Raw genomic sequence first — 17,975 nt, 5'->3', positions numbered from 1 at the left:
AATTGTCTAATATATTAATAAAAGAGATACTTTAAAATGGCCCACTACCATAGTAAATTTATCAATTACTCCTTGTAATTCTGATTTACATATTCTGAAGCTATTGTTAGGTGCTTATATAAATTTAGAATTTTATATCTTCCTTGTGAGCCAACAAGCCTTTTAGTATTATATAGTGACTTAATACCTAATGGTTTGCTTTTAAGTATCTTCTTTCTGATATCACTATAGCTATACCAGCTCTCCTTTGTTAGTGTTCCTCTGTGCATTTTAATTTTTCTACTTTAAAATATCAAGGGAAAATATTCCCCAAAGATTTATTCTCATCAGCCTATGTGGATAACCACTAAAATAAATGAGATGAGTTCTCCAGAGTTGACCTGGTCCTGAAAAATAGTTTATCCACACTGCTAGGGAAAGCAAATCTCTAAAAATTAATTTCAGGTAATTAAAGTAGGAATGTGGAGATTGTGAGTGAAACGGCACAGAGGAAAAGAAAGGGGTAATGCTACCACTCAGCACAGCCCCTCCCAGCTCCGGCAAGACTTGCTGGAGAGCCGTCTGCACACCGCTCATCTGCTAAGAAGTGACGCCGCCTGAGTGGGAAGCCCTGGCATAGTTCAGCCTGGGCTGTACTCAAAGTCGCGCTTCAGAGTCAACTTGACTGTCCTTACCGAAGACGCAAACTGTTCCAGACGGCTGTCACTCAAATAAGGCTCACTCAGGACCCTAACGTGTCTTTGATTGAATGAAATCTGATTTGGCTAATGATGCCAAGAAGGCACAAGGAGAAATATTCTAAATTATCAAGATGCCAGGTCTTTTTGGAGAGTGCTCACTGAATCCAATTAACGTCAAAGAAAAGGCTGGATCAATTTTTCCAAGAAGCCTAAGCAAACTTTTCTGCACTGTATGCCAAAGACTTGTGAGGACAGAGTGAAAGCAGCAACACTAAGAGACAGGAGCCTGGCTTCTAGTCTCTTCTCTGCGACCGGAGCACTGTGTGGCCACAGGGAAATCGCTTCAGCTTCTGGGGCTGTTTCTTCACCTCTAAAATGAGCACTGGAACAAAAATTTATTGATCTGTCTTGCAAAGCTGAGCATCTACACACAAGTCTATGAAGTCTAGACAGTCCCAGGGACAGCATCGAACTGAGAGGGCATCAAGGGGCTGTTATATCAAATTAACTGCTTCACGGGATGTAAGCAGAGCAAATTCTAACAAAACCAGCTGATTTTCAAAACATACTCCACAAGCCACCCAGAAATGTTCTAAGATACTCTTTTCTAAAAGGAAACTTTAAAGCATATCAAATCTCATCCTAGAAAAGTCAAGCCATAAAATATCGGGGAAAAAACCCAAACCATAAAACATACTCAGTTCTAGAAGGGTGTCAAGTATGGCTATATAAAGGGTCTGCGCAAGACATTCTATGAAGTTGTTCACTTCCAAATATCTGTCCTTCAAGGGGGAAATCATTCTGATCACAGAAAAGGATCAACAGTGGGGCTGAGAGCCCAGAATTACACTAGAAGAGACTGCCAGCCAGAGGTGTGATGGTGGCCTTGATGTGGCCACCATACCTGTCACAGGGGAACGGACAGACTCCCCACGGGAGAACAGCCAAGCTACCATGCTGTCTTCCGAAGCAGCAGCTCAGCACGCTCTCAGCCCTGGGTGGGGCGGCGGCTGAACTGGGACAATGGGGGAAGCAGTGCTTGTTCTTGGTACTGAGTTTGAGCTCCATGGATGCTGGAACCTACAGGAAGTGAGTATTAGGACAGGAACATGATGCAAGTCCCAAAGCTCCAACAGATTAGAGAAGGAAAAAAAAATGTAAGGCACCTACAAGATAAAAACATATTTCTCTTTTTGTGCTCTAACCCTGGGAGTATCTCCACAAGAAAGGTAATGTGTCAAGGTAAGGGTTATGCCCCAGATTTCTTTGCAGCCGTCTACTATTCTGTAGTTCAGAGCCACTGCACTATGTTCTCTCTCTCTCAATTAAAAATCCCATCATCCATATATCCAAGGTGCTTTAAATTTTATGTGAAATTTATTTCGTACCTCTTAGTAGCATAAAATGAAATAGATGCTAAGATAAGTAAAATTTCCAAAATAGCATTGAAAGGGGTGTTCTTCCATTGCAAAAAGTTCCACTCTTTCAAATCCCTATTTTGATCACCTTCAACATCAGAGTGACACAAAATTGGGAGATCATTGTGGTAAGGAGAACAGAATAGCCGCTTAAAACTTAGAGAGCTTAGCCTGTGATTTAGGCACTGGCCAGAGTCAGTTAGTAAAGATCCCTCTTCCTTTAGCTTTACCTCAGAGCTCACTGATCTAGGTGTCATGTCCTGACTTGATGAAGGCAAGTCTTCCTGATCTGATGAAAGCAAAGATGGATCCAGTTTTTTCACATCAGAGTCCTCTCCCTTCTGATCTTTTCCTGAACAAAGAAAAGGGAAGAACTGATCAAACGCAAAGGCCTTCAGAGAAGGAAAGGCTGAGCCTCAGCAAGAAAAGTCGAGCTAACTGAGGGGAACGGCCACCCGCTCTTCCTGTTCTAGCCTCCTCTCGTCTTTGTCTCCTACACTGATCACGTCTCTCCCTGCTATGAAAAAAATAACAGAGCAAACATCATCCTTCTTCTAGGGTTATCCTCAGAAGCTGATTTTTGAGCAGTCCCTTTGTTCCTACTTCAGTATTATTCAAGAACGTACTCTTCAGGTGAATTCTAAATATATACCACCTATAGAACCTATGCACTGGGATCTACAGAACTCAATTCTGGGTTTCAGGGTCTACTTCTTGGATAAAGAACAGTGTAAGTCTCATTTTAACATCTTGTATTGTTAATAAACAAACTAGCAACATGTTAATGTACATAGAAAGTTGTTTTATTGAAGAATGTAACACAAATCATCCCTAGGAAACTCACTGCTGGTTTTATTACAGGATTTTTGCTAATTACTCTATTAATTTCACTGCACAGAGTCTTTCATATAGAAGCTATGGGAGATATTTTTCTCTGATCTTAGAATTAAGCACTGAGAGTACTGTTTCTTATGTCATAGCAGCCTTAAACACTATGATTTAGAAATCTATATAACATATCATATTAAAAAATCAACAATAAAAAGTATAGCAAAAATATAAACAAGTACTTTGGAAACTAAAAACCGCATTTCTGAATGTGTCAAAAGGAAATCAAATAGAAATTATGAACTATTACAACACATAAATCAATTTCATAAGTACACATTAAGAAACATCAATGAAATGACAATATATCAAAACTAATGTGAAGTACGGAAAGTAGTGCTTAAAGGGGAAATGTGTAGTTTTAAAAACATTTATAAAAAAGACAGAAAAAAATGACAAAAATGAGTTTTGTATTCAATCATAAAGGCCAAGAATGACTGAGGAAACCCCCCAAAAATAGAAAGGAAGAAATCATAAACAAAAATGGCAACTAGAAAATAAGCTAAAATAATAGAATAACCAACAAATCAAAGACTGACTCTTTGAAATCAAATACTTAAAAATACACAAATCTTTCACTACTCAATAACAACAAAATGAAAAAAAGGCACAACCACAAATCCAACTATCATTTTAAGAACTAATAAGCAAATCCTATGGGCACCTTTAGACAAATTTGATGAAACAGAAACTTTTATAGAGAGTTATAAATTATCCAAGTTTACTCAAGTATAAGCCTGAATAGTATAATAATCATTCAAAAAGTTAAACCAATAATTAAAAGTCTCACACTCAGAAGGAAAAAGGTGCCTGGACCAAAACAGATTTTCAGGTGAGATTTTATCAGACTTTCAATGAACAAAAATCTCTTTCTTATGCAAACAGTTACAGACAAGTTTTAAAAAGTAAAGATACTTAATTCATATTAAAAGGTTGGTAAATCCTGACATGAAAACAAAACACATAAAATACAAGTAAGAAAAATTGTAAGCCAAACCCAAAAATGAACACAGATATAAAAGTCCTAAATAAAATATTACCAAATGGTGCAGTGAAAAAAATGCATGGACTAAGATTTATCTCAAAAATTCAAAGTATCCTCAGTTTCATAAACAATCATAAAAACCTATGAATGTAAATTGGCATATTAACAAACGTTAACAAAAGATAGGCCAGAAATTATATTATCATCTGAACATATAAAGATCAATCATTTGAAAAATTCCTCTTTCAAGGTAGAAATAGAAGAAAACTTCTTTAACTTAGAGAAAAGGTTACCTAATCAAAATACTGGGCCAACATTATCCTTAACGGTAAAACTTTGGACATATTCTCATTGTTTTAAAGAAAACATAGGAATGCCTACTACCACTATCCTTATTTAATACTGTATAAGATACAGGTCCCAAGCAATGAAAAGAAAGAAGAAAGCGGGAAAAAAAAAGCCATAAGGATTGGAAAAAAGCAAGTAAACTGTTATTTGTAAATACTGTTACTGCCTACATAAAAAATCAAAGAGACTCTATGGTCAGATATTAGAAATAATAAGAAAGCTTGACAGAAGAGCTGACACCAAGATCAGTAAAGTAGAAACATTCCATATGCCAACAATAACCAATCAGATATCGCAACAAAGAAAATATGTCATTCACAATAGAAATAAAAATGAGGTAACTAGACATCAATTGAACCAAAACTATATAGTGAAAATTGCAAAATTTTATTGAAAGATACAAAAAATAGAATAAATAAGGCACGTATATGTACATTGGCAAAAACTCCTATCATAATAGTGGTAAACATTTTTTAAATTTATCTTAGATTCAATGCAAATCCGATCAAATTTCAAGCGGGAAATGTGGGCATATGTGTGTCTATGCACTTGTCTACATGTGTAGACAAACTAAAGAACAGCAAAGACAATTCTGGGAAAGGAAAGCAGATTGGGGGCATTTGCCCTATCAGATACCGATACTCATTATAAGTTAGTCATCAAAACAGTGTGAATTGGTGTCAGGACAGCAAAGTGGAGCAATAAAAGAGAACTGGGCTTCAAAACCAATCTCAAGCACACATGAGCACCTGCCAGTTGACAATGACGGCAGCGCAGGTCAGAGCGGGGAGAGCACCAAAGTAAGTGGGCTCGGGACGGCCGGCTTTCCTCCCAGAAGAAAACGGTCATACCCCTTCACCACAGCACAGTAAGATCAAAGATCAAAATACGCAAAGTAAGCATAACTCAATAAAAAAAGTTAAAAAAAATAAAATAAAAATAAAAAACCAAAATATACAAAGTAAAAGAGCATATTTTTATTATCTCGGGGTAGGGACAGATTTTGGAATTATGAAAGCACAATTTATAGAAGATGATATTGATTAAGTCTGAATATCCAATTAAAAGATACTATCAACAAAAAAATGTGCATTTACGAGGGAGAAATGATACAACTAATAACAGAACATATCAAGGATATACAAAGAATTCTTAAAATTCATTAAGAAGACAAAAAACCCAATAGGCAAAAAAAAGTGAGTAAAATCTATTAAACTAGCTGATCTTCTTAGTTGCCAAGTAACAGCAACCAACTGTTGCTGATTTGAGAATAAAGAAACTTTACCACATGTGCTCTGGGAAACTCCTTTAACCACCAAAAAAGCTGAGCAGTAAGACATGGCCCCTGAATGCTGTGGGGCCACATCGAGCTCTCCTGACGCGGAATGCTATCCTCCCAGAGCCCTCGGCCTTGGTCGCCACGGCCACTACTTCCTCACACCAAGACTTAGAGGACAGGAGCTCTGCAAACCAAGAAGGCTCTTCAAATGCTAGGGAGGCAAATTACAAGAAAAAAAGAGGGTCTATGGGAATCATAAATAAGCAACTCACAGCAGAAGAAAAGTTACAGGCCAGTAAATGCATGAGAAAATGCCCACCGTCACCTGACACGAGGATGACATTAGAACGGCCCACTGCTGACTCTCCCTTCTGCCCACGAGGGAGCCGCTGCACAGGGCTCAGCACAAGCAGAAAACAGGACCAAACACACGAGACAGTAGCTTCCGGACTGTGACCTCTGGGAGAGGGGACACAAGTTAGACAAGCCCTATGACTGCCCCAGATTAAGGCTTCCAGGTGTCTCCAGGCTACAGCTCAGGGGGAGAAACCTCAGAGCCTCAGGAACTCACTGAGCTGAGAGGAAAGAAGTCGAACTTCAGAAGGCCAGGGCAGGTAGAATCTGTGAGGTAGAGTGTCGGAGTGGAGGGAGCTGTGCAGAATAAGAGAAGTCCGAATATCAGCGAAGAAATCATCTCAGGTCCTTCAGAGAATATGGATCTGCTTGTATGTAGAGGGCAGTCCCTGACACTCAGGAAGAATCACCGGGCCAGACAACCCCTAGAGACCAGCAAGGGCTAGGAACAGTGTGTTCAAGCAGCCAGAATAAGGGGACCTTGCAATACGCAGGGCACTGGGAAGAGTGCACAGAAAAGACACCTCTCAGCAGTAAAACGGCGCTATCCTCAGAACAGAGGCTACTCCGCACACCTACAAAACGTTTAGCAGCAAGTTTCAAAAAGGATCAACTTACCTAAACTTCAAGTAACATAACTGCAAGCAGAAAATACTTAGCATTTTTTTACAGGAATACAAAAAACCCAGAACCCCAAATTGTATAATTCATAACGACCAGCATTTAGTCAACACTTAGCAAGCATGCAAAGAAGCAGGAAAATATGGCCCATAACCAGGTAAGTCAATCAACAGAAATATAGTTAGAAATAACAGATGGTGATATTTGTAAAGAAAAACCTTTTATAAGCTATTATAAATTTTATAGAGGTGCTCAAGGAAGTAAAGAAAACATCATATAATGAAAAGAGAAATACAAAGTATAAAAATGAGACCCAAATGGAACTTCAAGGAATGAAATGAACAATATATGAACTGAATGTAATTAATAGCAGATAAGACAGTAGAGAAAAAAAGGTAAGTGTATGCCAACATATAGCAATAGAAATTACCCAAAATAAAGCATGGGGGCGGGTAAGGGGACAGACTGAACAGAGATGCAGCAGACTCTAAAAGGGAAAAAATGGGAGAGAGATACCATGTTAACACTAGTAAGAGAAAGTCTGAATGGCTAGATTAGTATCAAAGTGACTTCAGAACAAAGAATGTTACCAGGGATAAAGAGGGACATTACATAATGATAAAGAGGCAAATTTATTAGAAACATAACAATTCAAAACATTTATACAATAGTGAAACTTAAAATTACATGAAGTAAAAACCAATAGAATTGAAAGGAGAATGACAGACAGCCAAAAAATTCTCTTTAGCAATTGATTTAACAAATAGAAAAAAATATCAGTAAGGACGTGCAAGATTTGAAACACACCATAATTCACATTTTCCTAATTTAACAGTTTAGAACACTTCACCCTGAAACAACAGACTACCCATTCAAGTATCCATGGAATATTCTCAAAGATCATACTCTGGGTTACAAGATAATTTTTAATAAATTTACAATCTATTAAATCATACAGAGTTTATCATAAAAATTATAAAATATGTCACAAATATCCTCAAATCAAATGGAATTAAATTAGAAATCAGTAATAATAAGATATATAGGAAATTTCCAAATATTTGGAAACTAAACAACAAACTTCTATTTAACCGAGTCAAAGACGAAGTTGCAGGGAATCTAGAAAATATCTTAAACTTCACGAAGGTGAATAAAACAGCATATTAAAATTTTAAAGAGGGAGCCAAAGTAATGTTTTTTTTGAAAATGTACAATACTGGATATTTCTATGAAAACAAAAAACAAAAAACAAAAACCAGAAAGACCTAAAATCCATGATTTAAACTTCTACCTTAAGAAATCAGAAAAAGAAAAAAAATTAAATTCAAAGAAGCAGAATAACAGATAGAGTGGTAAGAATAGAAATCAATTAAATAAGGAGAAAAACAAAATGGAACCAACATCTGGTTCACTGAGAAGATCAATAAAACTGGTAAATATCTTGAGAGATAAATCGAAAAATAAAAGAGAGAAGAAACAAACCAATAATCTCAGGAATGAAAGAGAGGACTTCATAATATTTCAACAGAAATTTAAAGGATATTAAAGGAATATTATGAATAACTATGTCAGTAAGTTTGATAACTTAGATGAAACGAACAAATAATTTGAAGGCACAATCTACCATAGCTCAGCCAAGAAGAAACACATGATCTGAATAGACCTATAGCTAGTAAAGAAACTGAATTTATAATTTTAAAATCCTCCCACAAAGAAAAACACCTGGCCCAAATAGCTTCACTGGCAAATTCAAAATATTTAAGGAAAAGCACCAATTTTATACCAACTTTCAAAAAAATTGAAGAGACGGATACACTTCTCACTTCATTCTATGAGGTAAACACTACTGTATGAGTCTGTTAGGCCAATCATAACAAAATACCACAGATTGAGTGGCTTAAACCATAGAAATTTATTTTCTCACAGTTCTGAGGCTGCAAGTCCAAAATCAAGGTGCCAGCAAGTCTGGTTTATTTTGAGGCATCTCTCCTTGGTTTACAGGTGGCCTCCTTGTTGTGTCTGCTTTGATCCCAGTTCTGTCACGTGGTGGGACCAGGGTCAACTTCCCTGCTCTCTCTATGCCTCACTTTCCTCATCTACAGAAGAGAAATACTGACAGTACCTATGCCACAAGGATGTCACAATGACTAAACCAGATACATGTGAAGCACTCAGCACAGCACCTGACACAGAGCCAGCATTTAATGAGTTGGTTACCACTGTCTGAGCTTCCAGAATTTATTTTCTTCATTTACACTTTTCAAGAAATATTTACTCCATTAAACCATGTGATTATTTTTAATTTATTAAAAATAAATAGCCAGAGCCTAGAAGCAACAATACTGCATCAGCAGCAAACACGCCCAGTGCTCAGGTCTTGGTTTCTCAATACTATTATCCAATAAGAGAAAACAAAGTTCTTTCGAGAAACGGCTGAATCTAGGACTGGGGCAGGGGCAATGCAAGATAAGCCTGGAGCATCTTGTAATGCAATGAAGTAATAAAGTGCTCAAAAAACAAAAGAATGGAGTTTGTCAAAGGGACACAAGAGTCAGCCTGACAGAGCTCCCACGGGCCAGGACTAGCAAAGTTTGAAAAACAAAGTAACTAACATAACAACTAGTTTAAAATATAAAGTATAAAATATATATACATGAGTCCATATTGATACAAACAAATGATTGAATAAGTAAATAAATAGGGGAGTAGAAATAAATCCTCTTTATAGAGGACTGCAGGAGTGAGACTCTGGTTTAGCTTGTTAACGGCCTGTGACACTCAGGGTGAAATCGTAATTGTCAACACAAGCCTGTATAACTTTGAAAAGAATTATATAAGGGGACCTCTTGAGGGACTGCTAGACTATTTCATTTAAAATATAACTACACAATAAGATGTGCTATATTATGACAACAAGTATCATTTTATTCTTTAAATTAGTAGAGAGGAAGCTGTCTGGCATAGGCAAAAAAAAGCAGGCTAGTAAATCTAGCAGGTTTCTGTTTTAGTTAAAAAAATAATCCTTCACAGCCGTGCATTCCTTTAGAGAAGGCAGGTTATTTAAAAAGTTCAAGGTCTTCAACTTGAGGGCTCTTCATTTACTCAAGGCAAATTTTGAAAGCTTGAAATCTGACAAAATTCTCAAAAGCACTGTAGACAAGAGACACAATCTGTTTTTTTTCTGAAGGTTAAAATCATGCACGCTTGAAAAAAATCACTCTGTTTTAAGTGTCAGTTCATTTAGCTACTTTATATTAGAGGAAAACTCATACAAATAAATATAGAAAGAACCTGTCTCAAATAATTTGTTCAACTCATTAAATAATCAAGGAATAGCGAGAGGATAAAAGCTGGCTGAAAAGACCATTTCGAGGAACATGTTATGTTTGTCCATTAGAAAAGGCATTTTGAAATAAGTTTGCTAAATTAGAAACAAAACTGATTAATGTTCTACAGGGCATTGAAACTATAACTTTTTCTGTCAGACAGACATCTTAAAAAAGTGATATTATTAAATTAGTAACTTTCCTTCTGATGTAACTTACACATGTGTGACCCGCAACCTCAGCTCTTCAGTTACTACTTGCAACGAATCGTGCTAAACCTCACAGACTGCTTTGATTCAGTACAGCTTCATCAGGTTTGAAAGTCTTTGAAAGGGCAGTAGGATCGAAATTCGGGGAATTTAGGACAGTCTCTGAAAATCCAGGACAGAAGTCAATGGTGAATACAGGCAGAGATGAATTGGCTGCAAAGAGAGGAGACTTTTTGGGAGACTCCTTAGAATTCCATTTTATGGATAAGTCTTAATTTATTAACTGTCCTATAATTGAAGGCCATTTTTTTGGATGCTGTCTTTTTCCTTTACACTGAAGCTAAAACAAAGTCATGGAGTGTTTAGGATACAACAGGAATGAAGTTGAGTCAAAATTACATTTTGAAAGATTCCAGCAAAATTTATAATTTCATCAGATTCTTGAATAGAAATTTTGAAGATTATTAACTTAATAGAACTGTCAGTGCACAGTTAGTTCAAAAAGGAAAAAGTATCAAGCAGATTTTTTTTAAATCATGTTACACGAAAGTAAATAAATAATCCTGGACAGGAATCACAGGAATTAAAGAAAGCACAAGGCACCATTTCACAGCAACTAAGTCAACCACATTTCTTTTCGCTGTGATGACACCAAACATGGTGAGGTTACAGTACAACTGGTATATTGCTGGTAATGTGCTTAATTTCTTCTAAAAATAATATGGCAGTAAGTAGTAAAAGTAATACAAAATTCAGATCCATTAGCTCAGGGATCCCAATCTGGAGAATTTATTCTAAAGAAAGAAGTCAATCAAAGAATAAAATCTATAAATATTAACATGCTGTCAATATAGTATCTATAATTAAAGAAAAAAAAAAACTGGAGACAACATACGTGCTATGAATAAGTACTATCATAATGAGAAAGAAGGCTGCCTCCAGGCTTTCAGAATGTAAACAGGGCCAGAAGTACTTCTGGGGTCGGACCTGCAAGGCTAGAGAAGCAGCCAGGCAGAAAATGCTCTGTGTAGAACTCTGGCTTAAACCTCTAGTGGGAGGGAGCAACACTGATCACACAGCGGCAGGGGAGGAGAGGCGCAGGAGCTGAGCTGAACACAGAAGGGACGGGAAAAGGTATAAAAGGAAGGGTGAAAGCCGAGGGCAAGCTGCTCGTGTCTGAGGCGAGACGATGGCAGCACGGGCTGCTGGGGGCAGCGCCATCTAATTAAACCACTGCGTTAACACTGCGCGCCCAGATCCTTCTCTGTGCTTTTGTGCTTTTATGTACTTTCCAAAGGACATAAGTATTTCCTCAATAAACACAGATCACATCTACGATCAGAAAAAAAAAACATTATTTCATCAGAGTGAAATAAAACACAAGAGTCTAACCCTTGCCACTAGGTGTGGTGGCTTCTCAGAGACGCAGAACATTGGGCCCCACCACGGACACAGTGACTCCCAATGTGCAGGTAACAGACCTACAGGTGGCTCAACACACATTTGCTGTCTGACAAGGGCCACTCCGGCCCCGCCTACCCCCACACCTTCCCAGCACGCAGTGCACACGAGCCTACCAGACTCTGCTGTGGCGTCCTCGGGTGAAGACATGTTGTCCCCACGCCCAGAGGACACAGGCAGGTTTCTGAGGTGTTGGGCCTTATGTTCTGAGAGTCAGGCAGCAGGTCTAATTAGTATCCTGGGGCCAGCACACAACTGTTGTTCACCTGGTTAAACACACAACATAAAAGAATTTGTTAGACAGCTCGAGTTTTCAGTTTTGACATATTATTACTCATTTATTTATTCACTGTCACTCAGCGAGTTAATTCTTTTAAGGCCACCTTATTCTGAATTAGGGGCTGGGGATTCGATATTGAAGGATAAAAATTAACTTCAGAGCCTGTCTTCAAGGAGTTCATGTTCAATCCATAAAAAGCCCTCACATAGGATAAACATCTTTCTCTCCTCTAATCTGTGCCATAATAGGTCTGTAAGATGATGCTACATTGCTCCCATTGATTAAAATCTAGAGGGGTTTTTTTGGAGGGGGGAGGTGTCTGGCAACATTTCCATTAGTTACTTGCAAATGAAATGAGTTTACTAGAATCTGAATCTAAAAGTTAATGTTTTAAAACATGTATTTCAAAATTTGAGATACAGGATGTTAAGAAATATTATTTAAAAAATGGAAGTAAGGCAAAAACACAGGTGGCATATCCTTTCAATGTTATATGAGGATGATGTTTAAGGGCCTCCCAAGGATTAATTATGTAAAAAAATTGTACTTTGTAAAACTCATTGTTTACCATTGATTAAAAGGCCTAGATTCAGTGAAATTATTGTGTTAACTTATAGATTTTCACCCAGTAGGGCTATGAATAATTTCTGTCTGATAGGAAAGATAATACCAAAGATTATAATTCATTGCCCTGTCAGATATTAACTAGGCTTTTAAAACCTAATACAGCATTCTTACTTTAACATTCATTCAAAATGTGTATAGAAACCCAGATCCTCAAAATGTTCTCTGAACTACCTTTGTCCCCTTCCTGGCTGCTTCATTAATAAATAAATTGAATAAAGTCCTTATCATGGTTTCATTTCAAATTTTAATGAGTCACATATTTAATTTTTTGAAAATTCTACTTTGATAAAGGGGAAAAACAATCCCTCTCTCTCTCTTTTTAAAGGACAGCAGTGGCCTTGTGACTGGTACTGAGGTAATGGACTTAAGTGATGGGCCTCCCCTGGAAATAACACTGAAAAGTTAAAGACTTCACTGTTAAGTAAAACCCCCCAAGGATGAGACCCAAGCTTCTGCCTCCCAAATACATGATTGAGAATATTTTAAATGGCGCAATCTGAATTAGAGATAGCTAAAATGAACTTCCGTCAGGATGCTCCCTGATAAACGGAGACTCTATTTAAATACCAGTGTTGAAATGTGCTACCCACCGCATTCCCCCAAATAAACATGTGAATGGCACCCAAGCAGCCTATCTTCTTTATATAAATGCGCGCACGCACACACACACACACACACATTAGTAAGATCTCTCTAGCACACAGGTGAGCAGACCGAACTCCGTATTAATCCACACCAACAGTCACTAATTTCAAATCTTCTGTGAAAGTCAGCAGAGCTCCCAGAGCAAACAGCTTTGATCAGAAACACATGTCCATTTCTGGTGTGTCTGTTAGTGCAGTGAGTTTGAGATAACCCTACAGAAGTACAAGAACCAAACTGGATGAATTTCTCCTCTATTACATTTGAACCGATTAACATTTAATTTAATTTTTGAGTCACAGCTACTGTGGTAAATCTGTAGTAGTGTAAGACCGTACAATTCACCACTGACAAGTGTGTACTGACACCCAGGCAGTCTGTGAGGTCTACAGAAGTAAATTACACAATAGAAACAGAATCTTCACTTTTTTACAAAGCAATATAAAACTTTTCAGGAAATAGCTGAAAGCTTCTACTGTATTACCCACTTCCCCCTATGTTTTGGCTAAGCAAGCCCAAATCAGTGCTTATTTTCTGGTTTTTCTTGGACACATCTCCCCAGGTTAGACCACAAGCATTTGAGGACAGGAACTGTAACTTTTTCATTTTTGAATCTTCAGTAACATTTTAGACACTCAAGAAGTGGTTGATGGGCTAATTAGTTAATTCTGTGAAAAATGTGTCTGCATCACCAGTCTGCATGGCCACCTCAAGAACTCAGAAGTCAGACCCCTAAATTAAAGATGTCCCTCCAGCTCCTGGAGGAGGTGCTGTGTGTACAAAACCAGGGAACTAAGCCTGAGAAGGGGGACGTCTAAAACAAGTACCACTTGTTTTTGGATACAGCTCTGAGGATAGAGGAAAAAAGCTCCAACATGGCACAAACTGGTCTCACGTGATCAGAAGAGGACGAAAACACAAGTATTTTGTTCGACCAGGCAACAAAAGCAGAACATTCTTCTTCAGGAGTTAAGAGTGACATAGAAGGGCCAATGAATACCATATACACTCTCAATTCTCAGTTGGAATGCTATTTTCAATTTATCTTAAACTCTCTCAGAACTAAAGCAGATGCTAGCAAAGGCCATTTCTTCATACTGACTTTATGTGAGATGCAAGATGCACTGTGCCCCAGTAATTCCGACCTCCAGGGCTGAGGCTACTTCCAATTCAATTCTTTTGAAAGTTCTATCTCCCCCTACTCTCAGAGACCTATACTGGCCTGGAGAGAAGGGAATGAAACCCCCACATGCTCAGTATTGAATAATCTCGCTGCCCTTCCTGAAGGCACCTCAGGGGTAAGAGCTCCTTCCTGTGAGATTTATGTTTCCTGTGACCACTCTGCCAGCATAAGCTTCTTGGACTATTATTAATTATTTAACATGTTTTATAACTTTTAGCAATTGTTTCTAGTTTAGTCTTTTTTTTTTTTTTAAGAAACGATGTTGTTGCTTTTTCTGATTATAAAGATAAGCAATATTTATACAGAAAGTAAAGTTACCATTAGGAAACTTCATTCTTGTTCAGTAGTTTAACATTCATTGCCTGTAATGTGTGTGTGGAGCGTGGGGGATGAAGCCGGGAGGAATGAAGTGCTGAAGGGCCACCTCAAGAGCCACTGGCAATCCCGGACAATGCAATCAGGCAAGAGTAAGAAATAAAGGTATGCAGACTGGGAAGGAAGCAATGAAATTGTCTTTATTCACGAGATTAAGATATTTACACATAATTATACCTCAAAAAAGCTATTTTTAAAAATCCATAAAAAGATAAATAATCTACTTCCATAAAAGAAAAATAAAAGATAATTATTTGATAACTTAAAAAATCAAGTCATTAATGAAAGTTTAAACATTAAAAAATAGTTGTTACCCATCAACCATAGAAATGAGAGAGAACTATCACCCTTCATGGGTCCTTACCATCCTATTTGTATGAAAGCACTGTGTTCTGTGTTCTTCCTGAGCCACTGAAGTTATAAAGGTTTCACCTTTCTACTACCACTACTTCATCTGTTCACATTCTCCCTGTCTTCCACTGTCAGTGGGGCACTGCCATGCTGCACCACCAGGTTCTCATGGGGAAGAGTGGAGGAAAATACTCTTGTGTTTCTGACAAAGGGAGGGGAAAAGTAACCATCTTGAAATGCACCTAGAGCACTCGCCACAATGGAGGCCTGCCCTCCAAGGAAAGGTATGTGACTAGAGCCTTATCTGACCTGGAGGAAGGAGAGTTGGCCCACTCTAGCCCCCTCTAGCCATCCTGTCTCATGTATCGGGGAAAAGAGAATAAGAAACACTTCTAAATGTCATATCCCAAGGACTCAAGCCCAATTAAAAAAACCCTGAAATTTAATCATTAGGTTATACAGTACTTCTCATCCTCAAAACCCTACCGTATCAATTGGGCTTCAGTATGTTAGCAGTGAACTCTAAGTGAAAAAGTTGCAAGTCACAAACTCTGTTTGAGAAGGAGTTTGTAGGGAAACCCAAAGACAATAAAAGAGGGGGAAAAAACAAGGAAACTACAATAAACTTCAGCCTCTGGCACCTACAGCTATAGAAAACATAAAGAGAACCTAGATTAATTAACATACATACTCACTCTGAAAGCCTAAGTGTCTTAGTTCCTATTACCCAACACGCCATGTCTGGCTTTCAGCAAAAATTACAAAGCACTCTGAAAGAAAAAACAACATCTGAAGAGACAAAGCAAGCATGAGAACCAGACTCAACACGGCACACATATTGGAATTGCCATACAGAGATTTCAAATAACTGAGAGCTCTAATGGAAAATGTTAGCCGATGTGCAAGAACAGATGGGAAATGTATACAAAGAGATGGAAACTAAGAAAGAACCAAAACAAAATGCTAGAAACCCAAAACACTGTAACATAAATGAAGAACACCTCTGATGGGCTCATCAGTAGACTGGACGTAGGTGAGGGAAGAAACAGTGAGCCTGACGCTACAACAGAAGACTACAGAGCGGACTATTTTCAGTGTTAAAAGAAAAACCCACCAACTTAGAATTCTGTATCCAGTAAGATTATCCTTCCAAAGTGAAAAAGGAACAAATACTTTCTCAGACAAACAAAAACTGAGGAGATTTGTCACTAGTAGATCTGCTTTTCAGGAGATGGGTAAAAGAAGGTGATTTCTTTTTTAGCACAAAGTGCTAGAGGTCAGAAACTGAAACTTACACAAATGAAGAGCAACACAAAAGAAATAAATGAAGGTGAAACAAAATCTTTTATTTTTCTTATTCTTAATTGATCTAATAAGTAACATTTCAAAGTAATAAAAACAACAATGTATTGGGTGACTCCAGCACATGGATAAATGAAAATGACAGCAGTATTGTCAAGAACAGCAGGAGAAAGTTGGGACTACTCTGTTACAAGGTAACTGCAGTACCTGTGAAACAGCACAGTGTTATTGGACAATACATTATATTGGCTGTAAATGTGTACTTCAAACACTGGGGCAATCACTAAAAACAGTATTTTTTAATTAAAAGGAGATAAAATGATTTAACTGATCACAAAATGAACATTTAAAATCAGAAAGAGCAGAAAAATGGGAGAAGATAAAGAAACAGTAAGTGCAACAAGTATACAACAAACACAGTAGACATTAGCCCAACTGTGCTAACATCACTTTAAATGTGAATGGTCTAAATACATGCACGAAGAAGACCCAACTACAAGTTGTCTGTAAGAATCTCACTTTAAATATGAAGATAAAGACAGACCAAAACTAAAGGGAAGGGAAAAGATACAGCATGCTAACACTAATCAAAAGAAAGCTAGACTGGCTTATTAATTGCAGGCAAAGTGAACGTCAGAACAAGGACAGTTACCAAGGACAGAGACTGGCTCACTACATGATAAGCAGTCCATTCTCCAAGAGGACATTAACAATCCTTAACATGCATACACCTAACAACGGAGTGTCAAAGTGTGTGAGGCAAGAGTGGCAGAACTACAAAAAGAAACGAGCAAGTCTACTGCTACAGCTATAGACTTCAGCACCCTCTACCATACTGACAGATTCCGCAGGCAGAAGATCAGTAAGGACATAGTTGAAATGATCAACACCAGCAATCAACTGTGTCCAATTGACATTTATAGAATATTTCATTTAACAACAGCAGAAAACATGCTCTTTTCAAGCTTACATGGAACATTCACAACAGGTCTCATTTGGGGCCATAAAACACACTTTAACAAATTTAAAAGAGTAGAAATCATACAAAATATGCTGTCAGCCCACAGTGAAATTAAACTAGAAACAAATAACAGAAAGACAGCTGAAGATTAAACAACATGTGTTTAACACAAAGGCCAAAGAAGTCTCAAGAGAAATCAAAAAATATTTTGAACTAAATGCAAATGAAAATACAACTTATAAAATTTTGAGAGACGCAGCAAAAGCAGTGCTTAGAAAGAAACTTATAGCACTGAACGTATATACTAGACAAAAAAAAGGACATAAAATCAACAACTAAACTTCCACCTTCGGAAATTAAAGAAAGCAAGTAAAGAAAAGACATAATAAAATTACAGCAGAAATAAGTGAGAACAATAACAGAAAATCAATAGAGAAAATCAATGAACCAAAAGCGGGTTCTTTGTGAAGATAAATAAAATTGATAAACTGATAGCCAGGATAACCAAGGAAAAAAGTGAGTAAATTACTGACTACTGATACTAGATATCACTAATATCAGACATGAAAGAGGGGCCATCACTACTGATTCCACAGCCATTAAAAGAATAATAAAGGAATATTATGTTGCCTCCAAATTTGGTAACTTAAAGAGACCAACTCCTTACAAAACAGAAACTACCAAT

General features: G+C 37.4%; 1 protein-coding gene across 6 annotated transcripts in view; it reads right to left on the bottom strand.

Annotated features, from left to right (window-relative positions):
* The window catches only part of LOC105083193 (tyrosine-protein phosphatase non-receptor type 20), a 144,034-nt gene that overhangs the window by 55,796 nt on the left and 70,263 nt on the right, over nucleotides 1-17,975 (bottom strand). For 3 of the 6 annotated variants that reach the window (XM_074347729.1, XM_074347732.1, XM_074347734.1), the window contains exon 5: nucleotides 11,686-11,835. Coding sequence is in view for 2 of the 6 variants with exons in the window: in XM_074347734.1 (XP_074203835.1) it covers nucleotides 11,686-11,719 (34 nt within the window). In the remaining 4 variants the exon portion in view is untranslated. Of the gene's footprint in view, nucleotides 1-2,328; nucleotides 2,451-11,685; nucleotides 11,836-17,975 lie in introns of those variants that run through there. The other 3 variants (XM_074347730.1, XM_074347733.1, XM_074347728.1) reach the window with 2 other exon arrangements.

The sequence above is a fragment of the Camelus bactrianus genome, chromosome 19 (assembly GCF_048773025.1).
Source record: "Camelus bactrianus isolate YW-2024 breed Bactrian camel chromosome 19, ASM4877302v1, whole genome shotgun sequence".
Classification (NCBI taxonomy): Eukaryota; Metazoa; Chordata; class Mammalia; order Artiodactyla; family Camelidae; genus Camelus; species Camelus bactrianus.
This window is presented reverse-complemented; position numbering and strand designations above follow the sequence as displayed.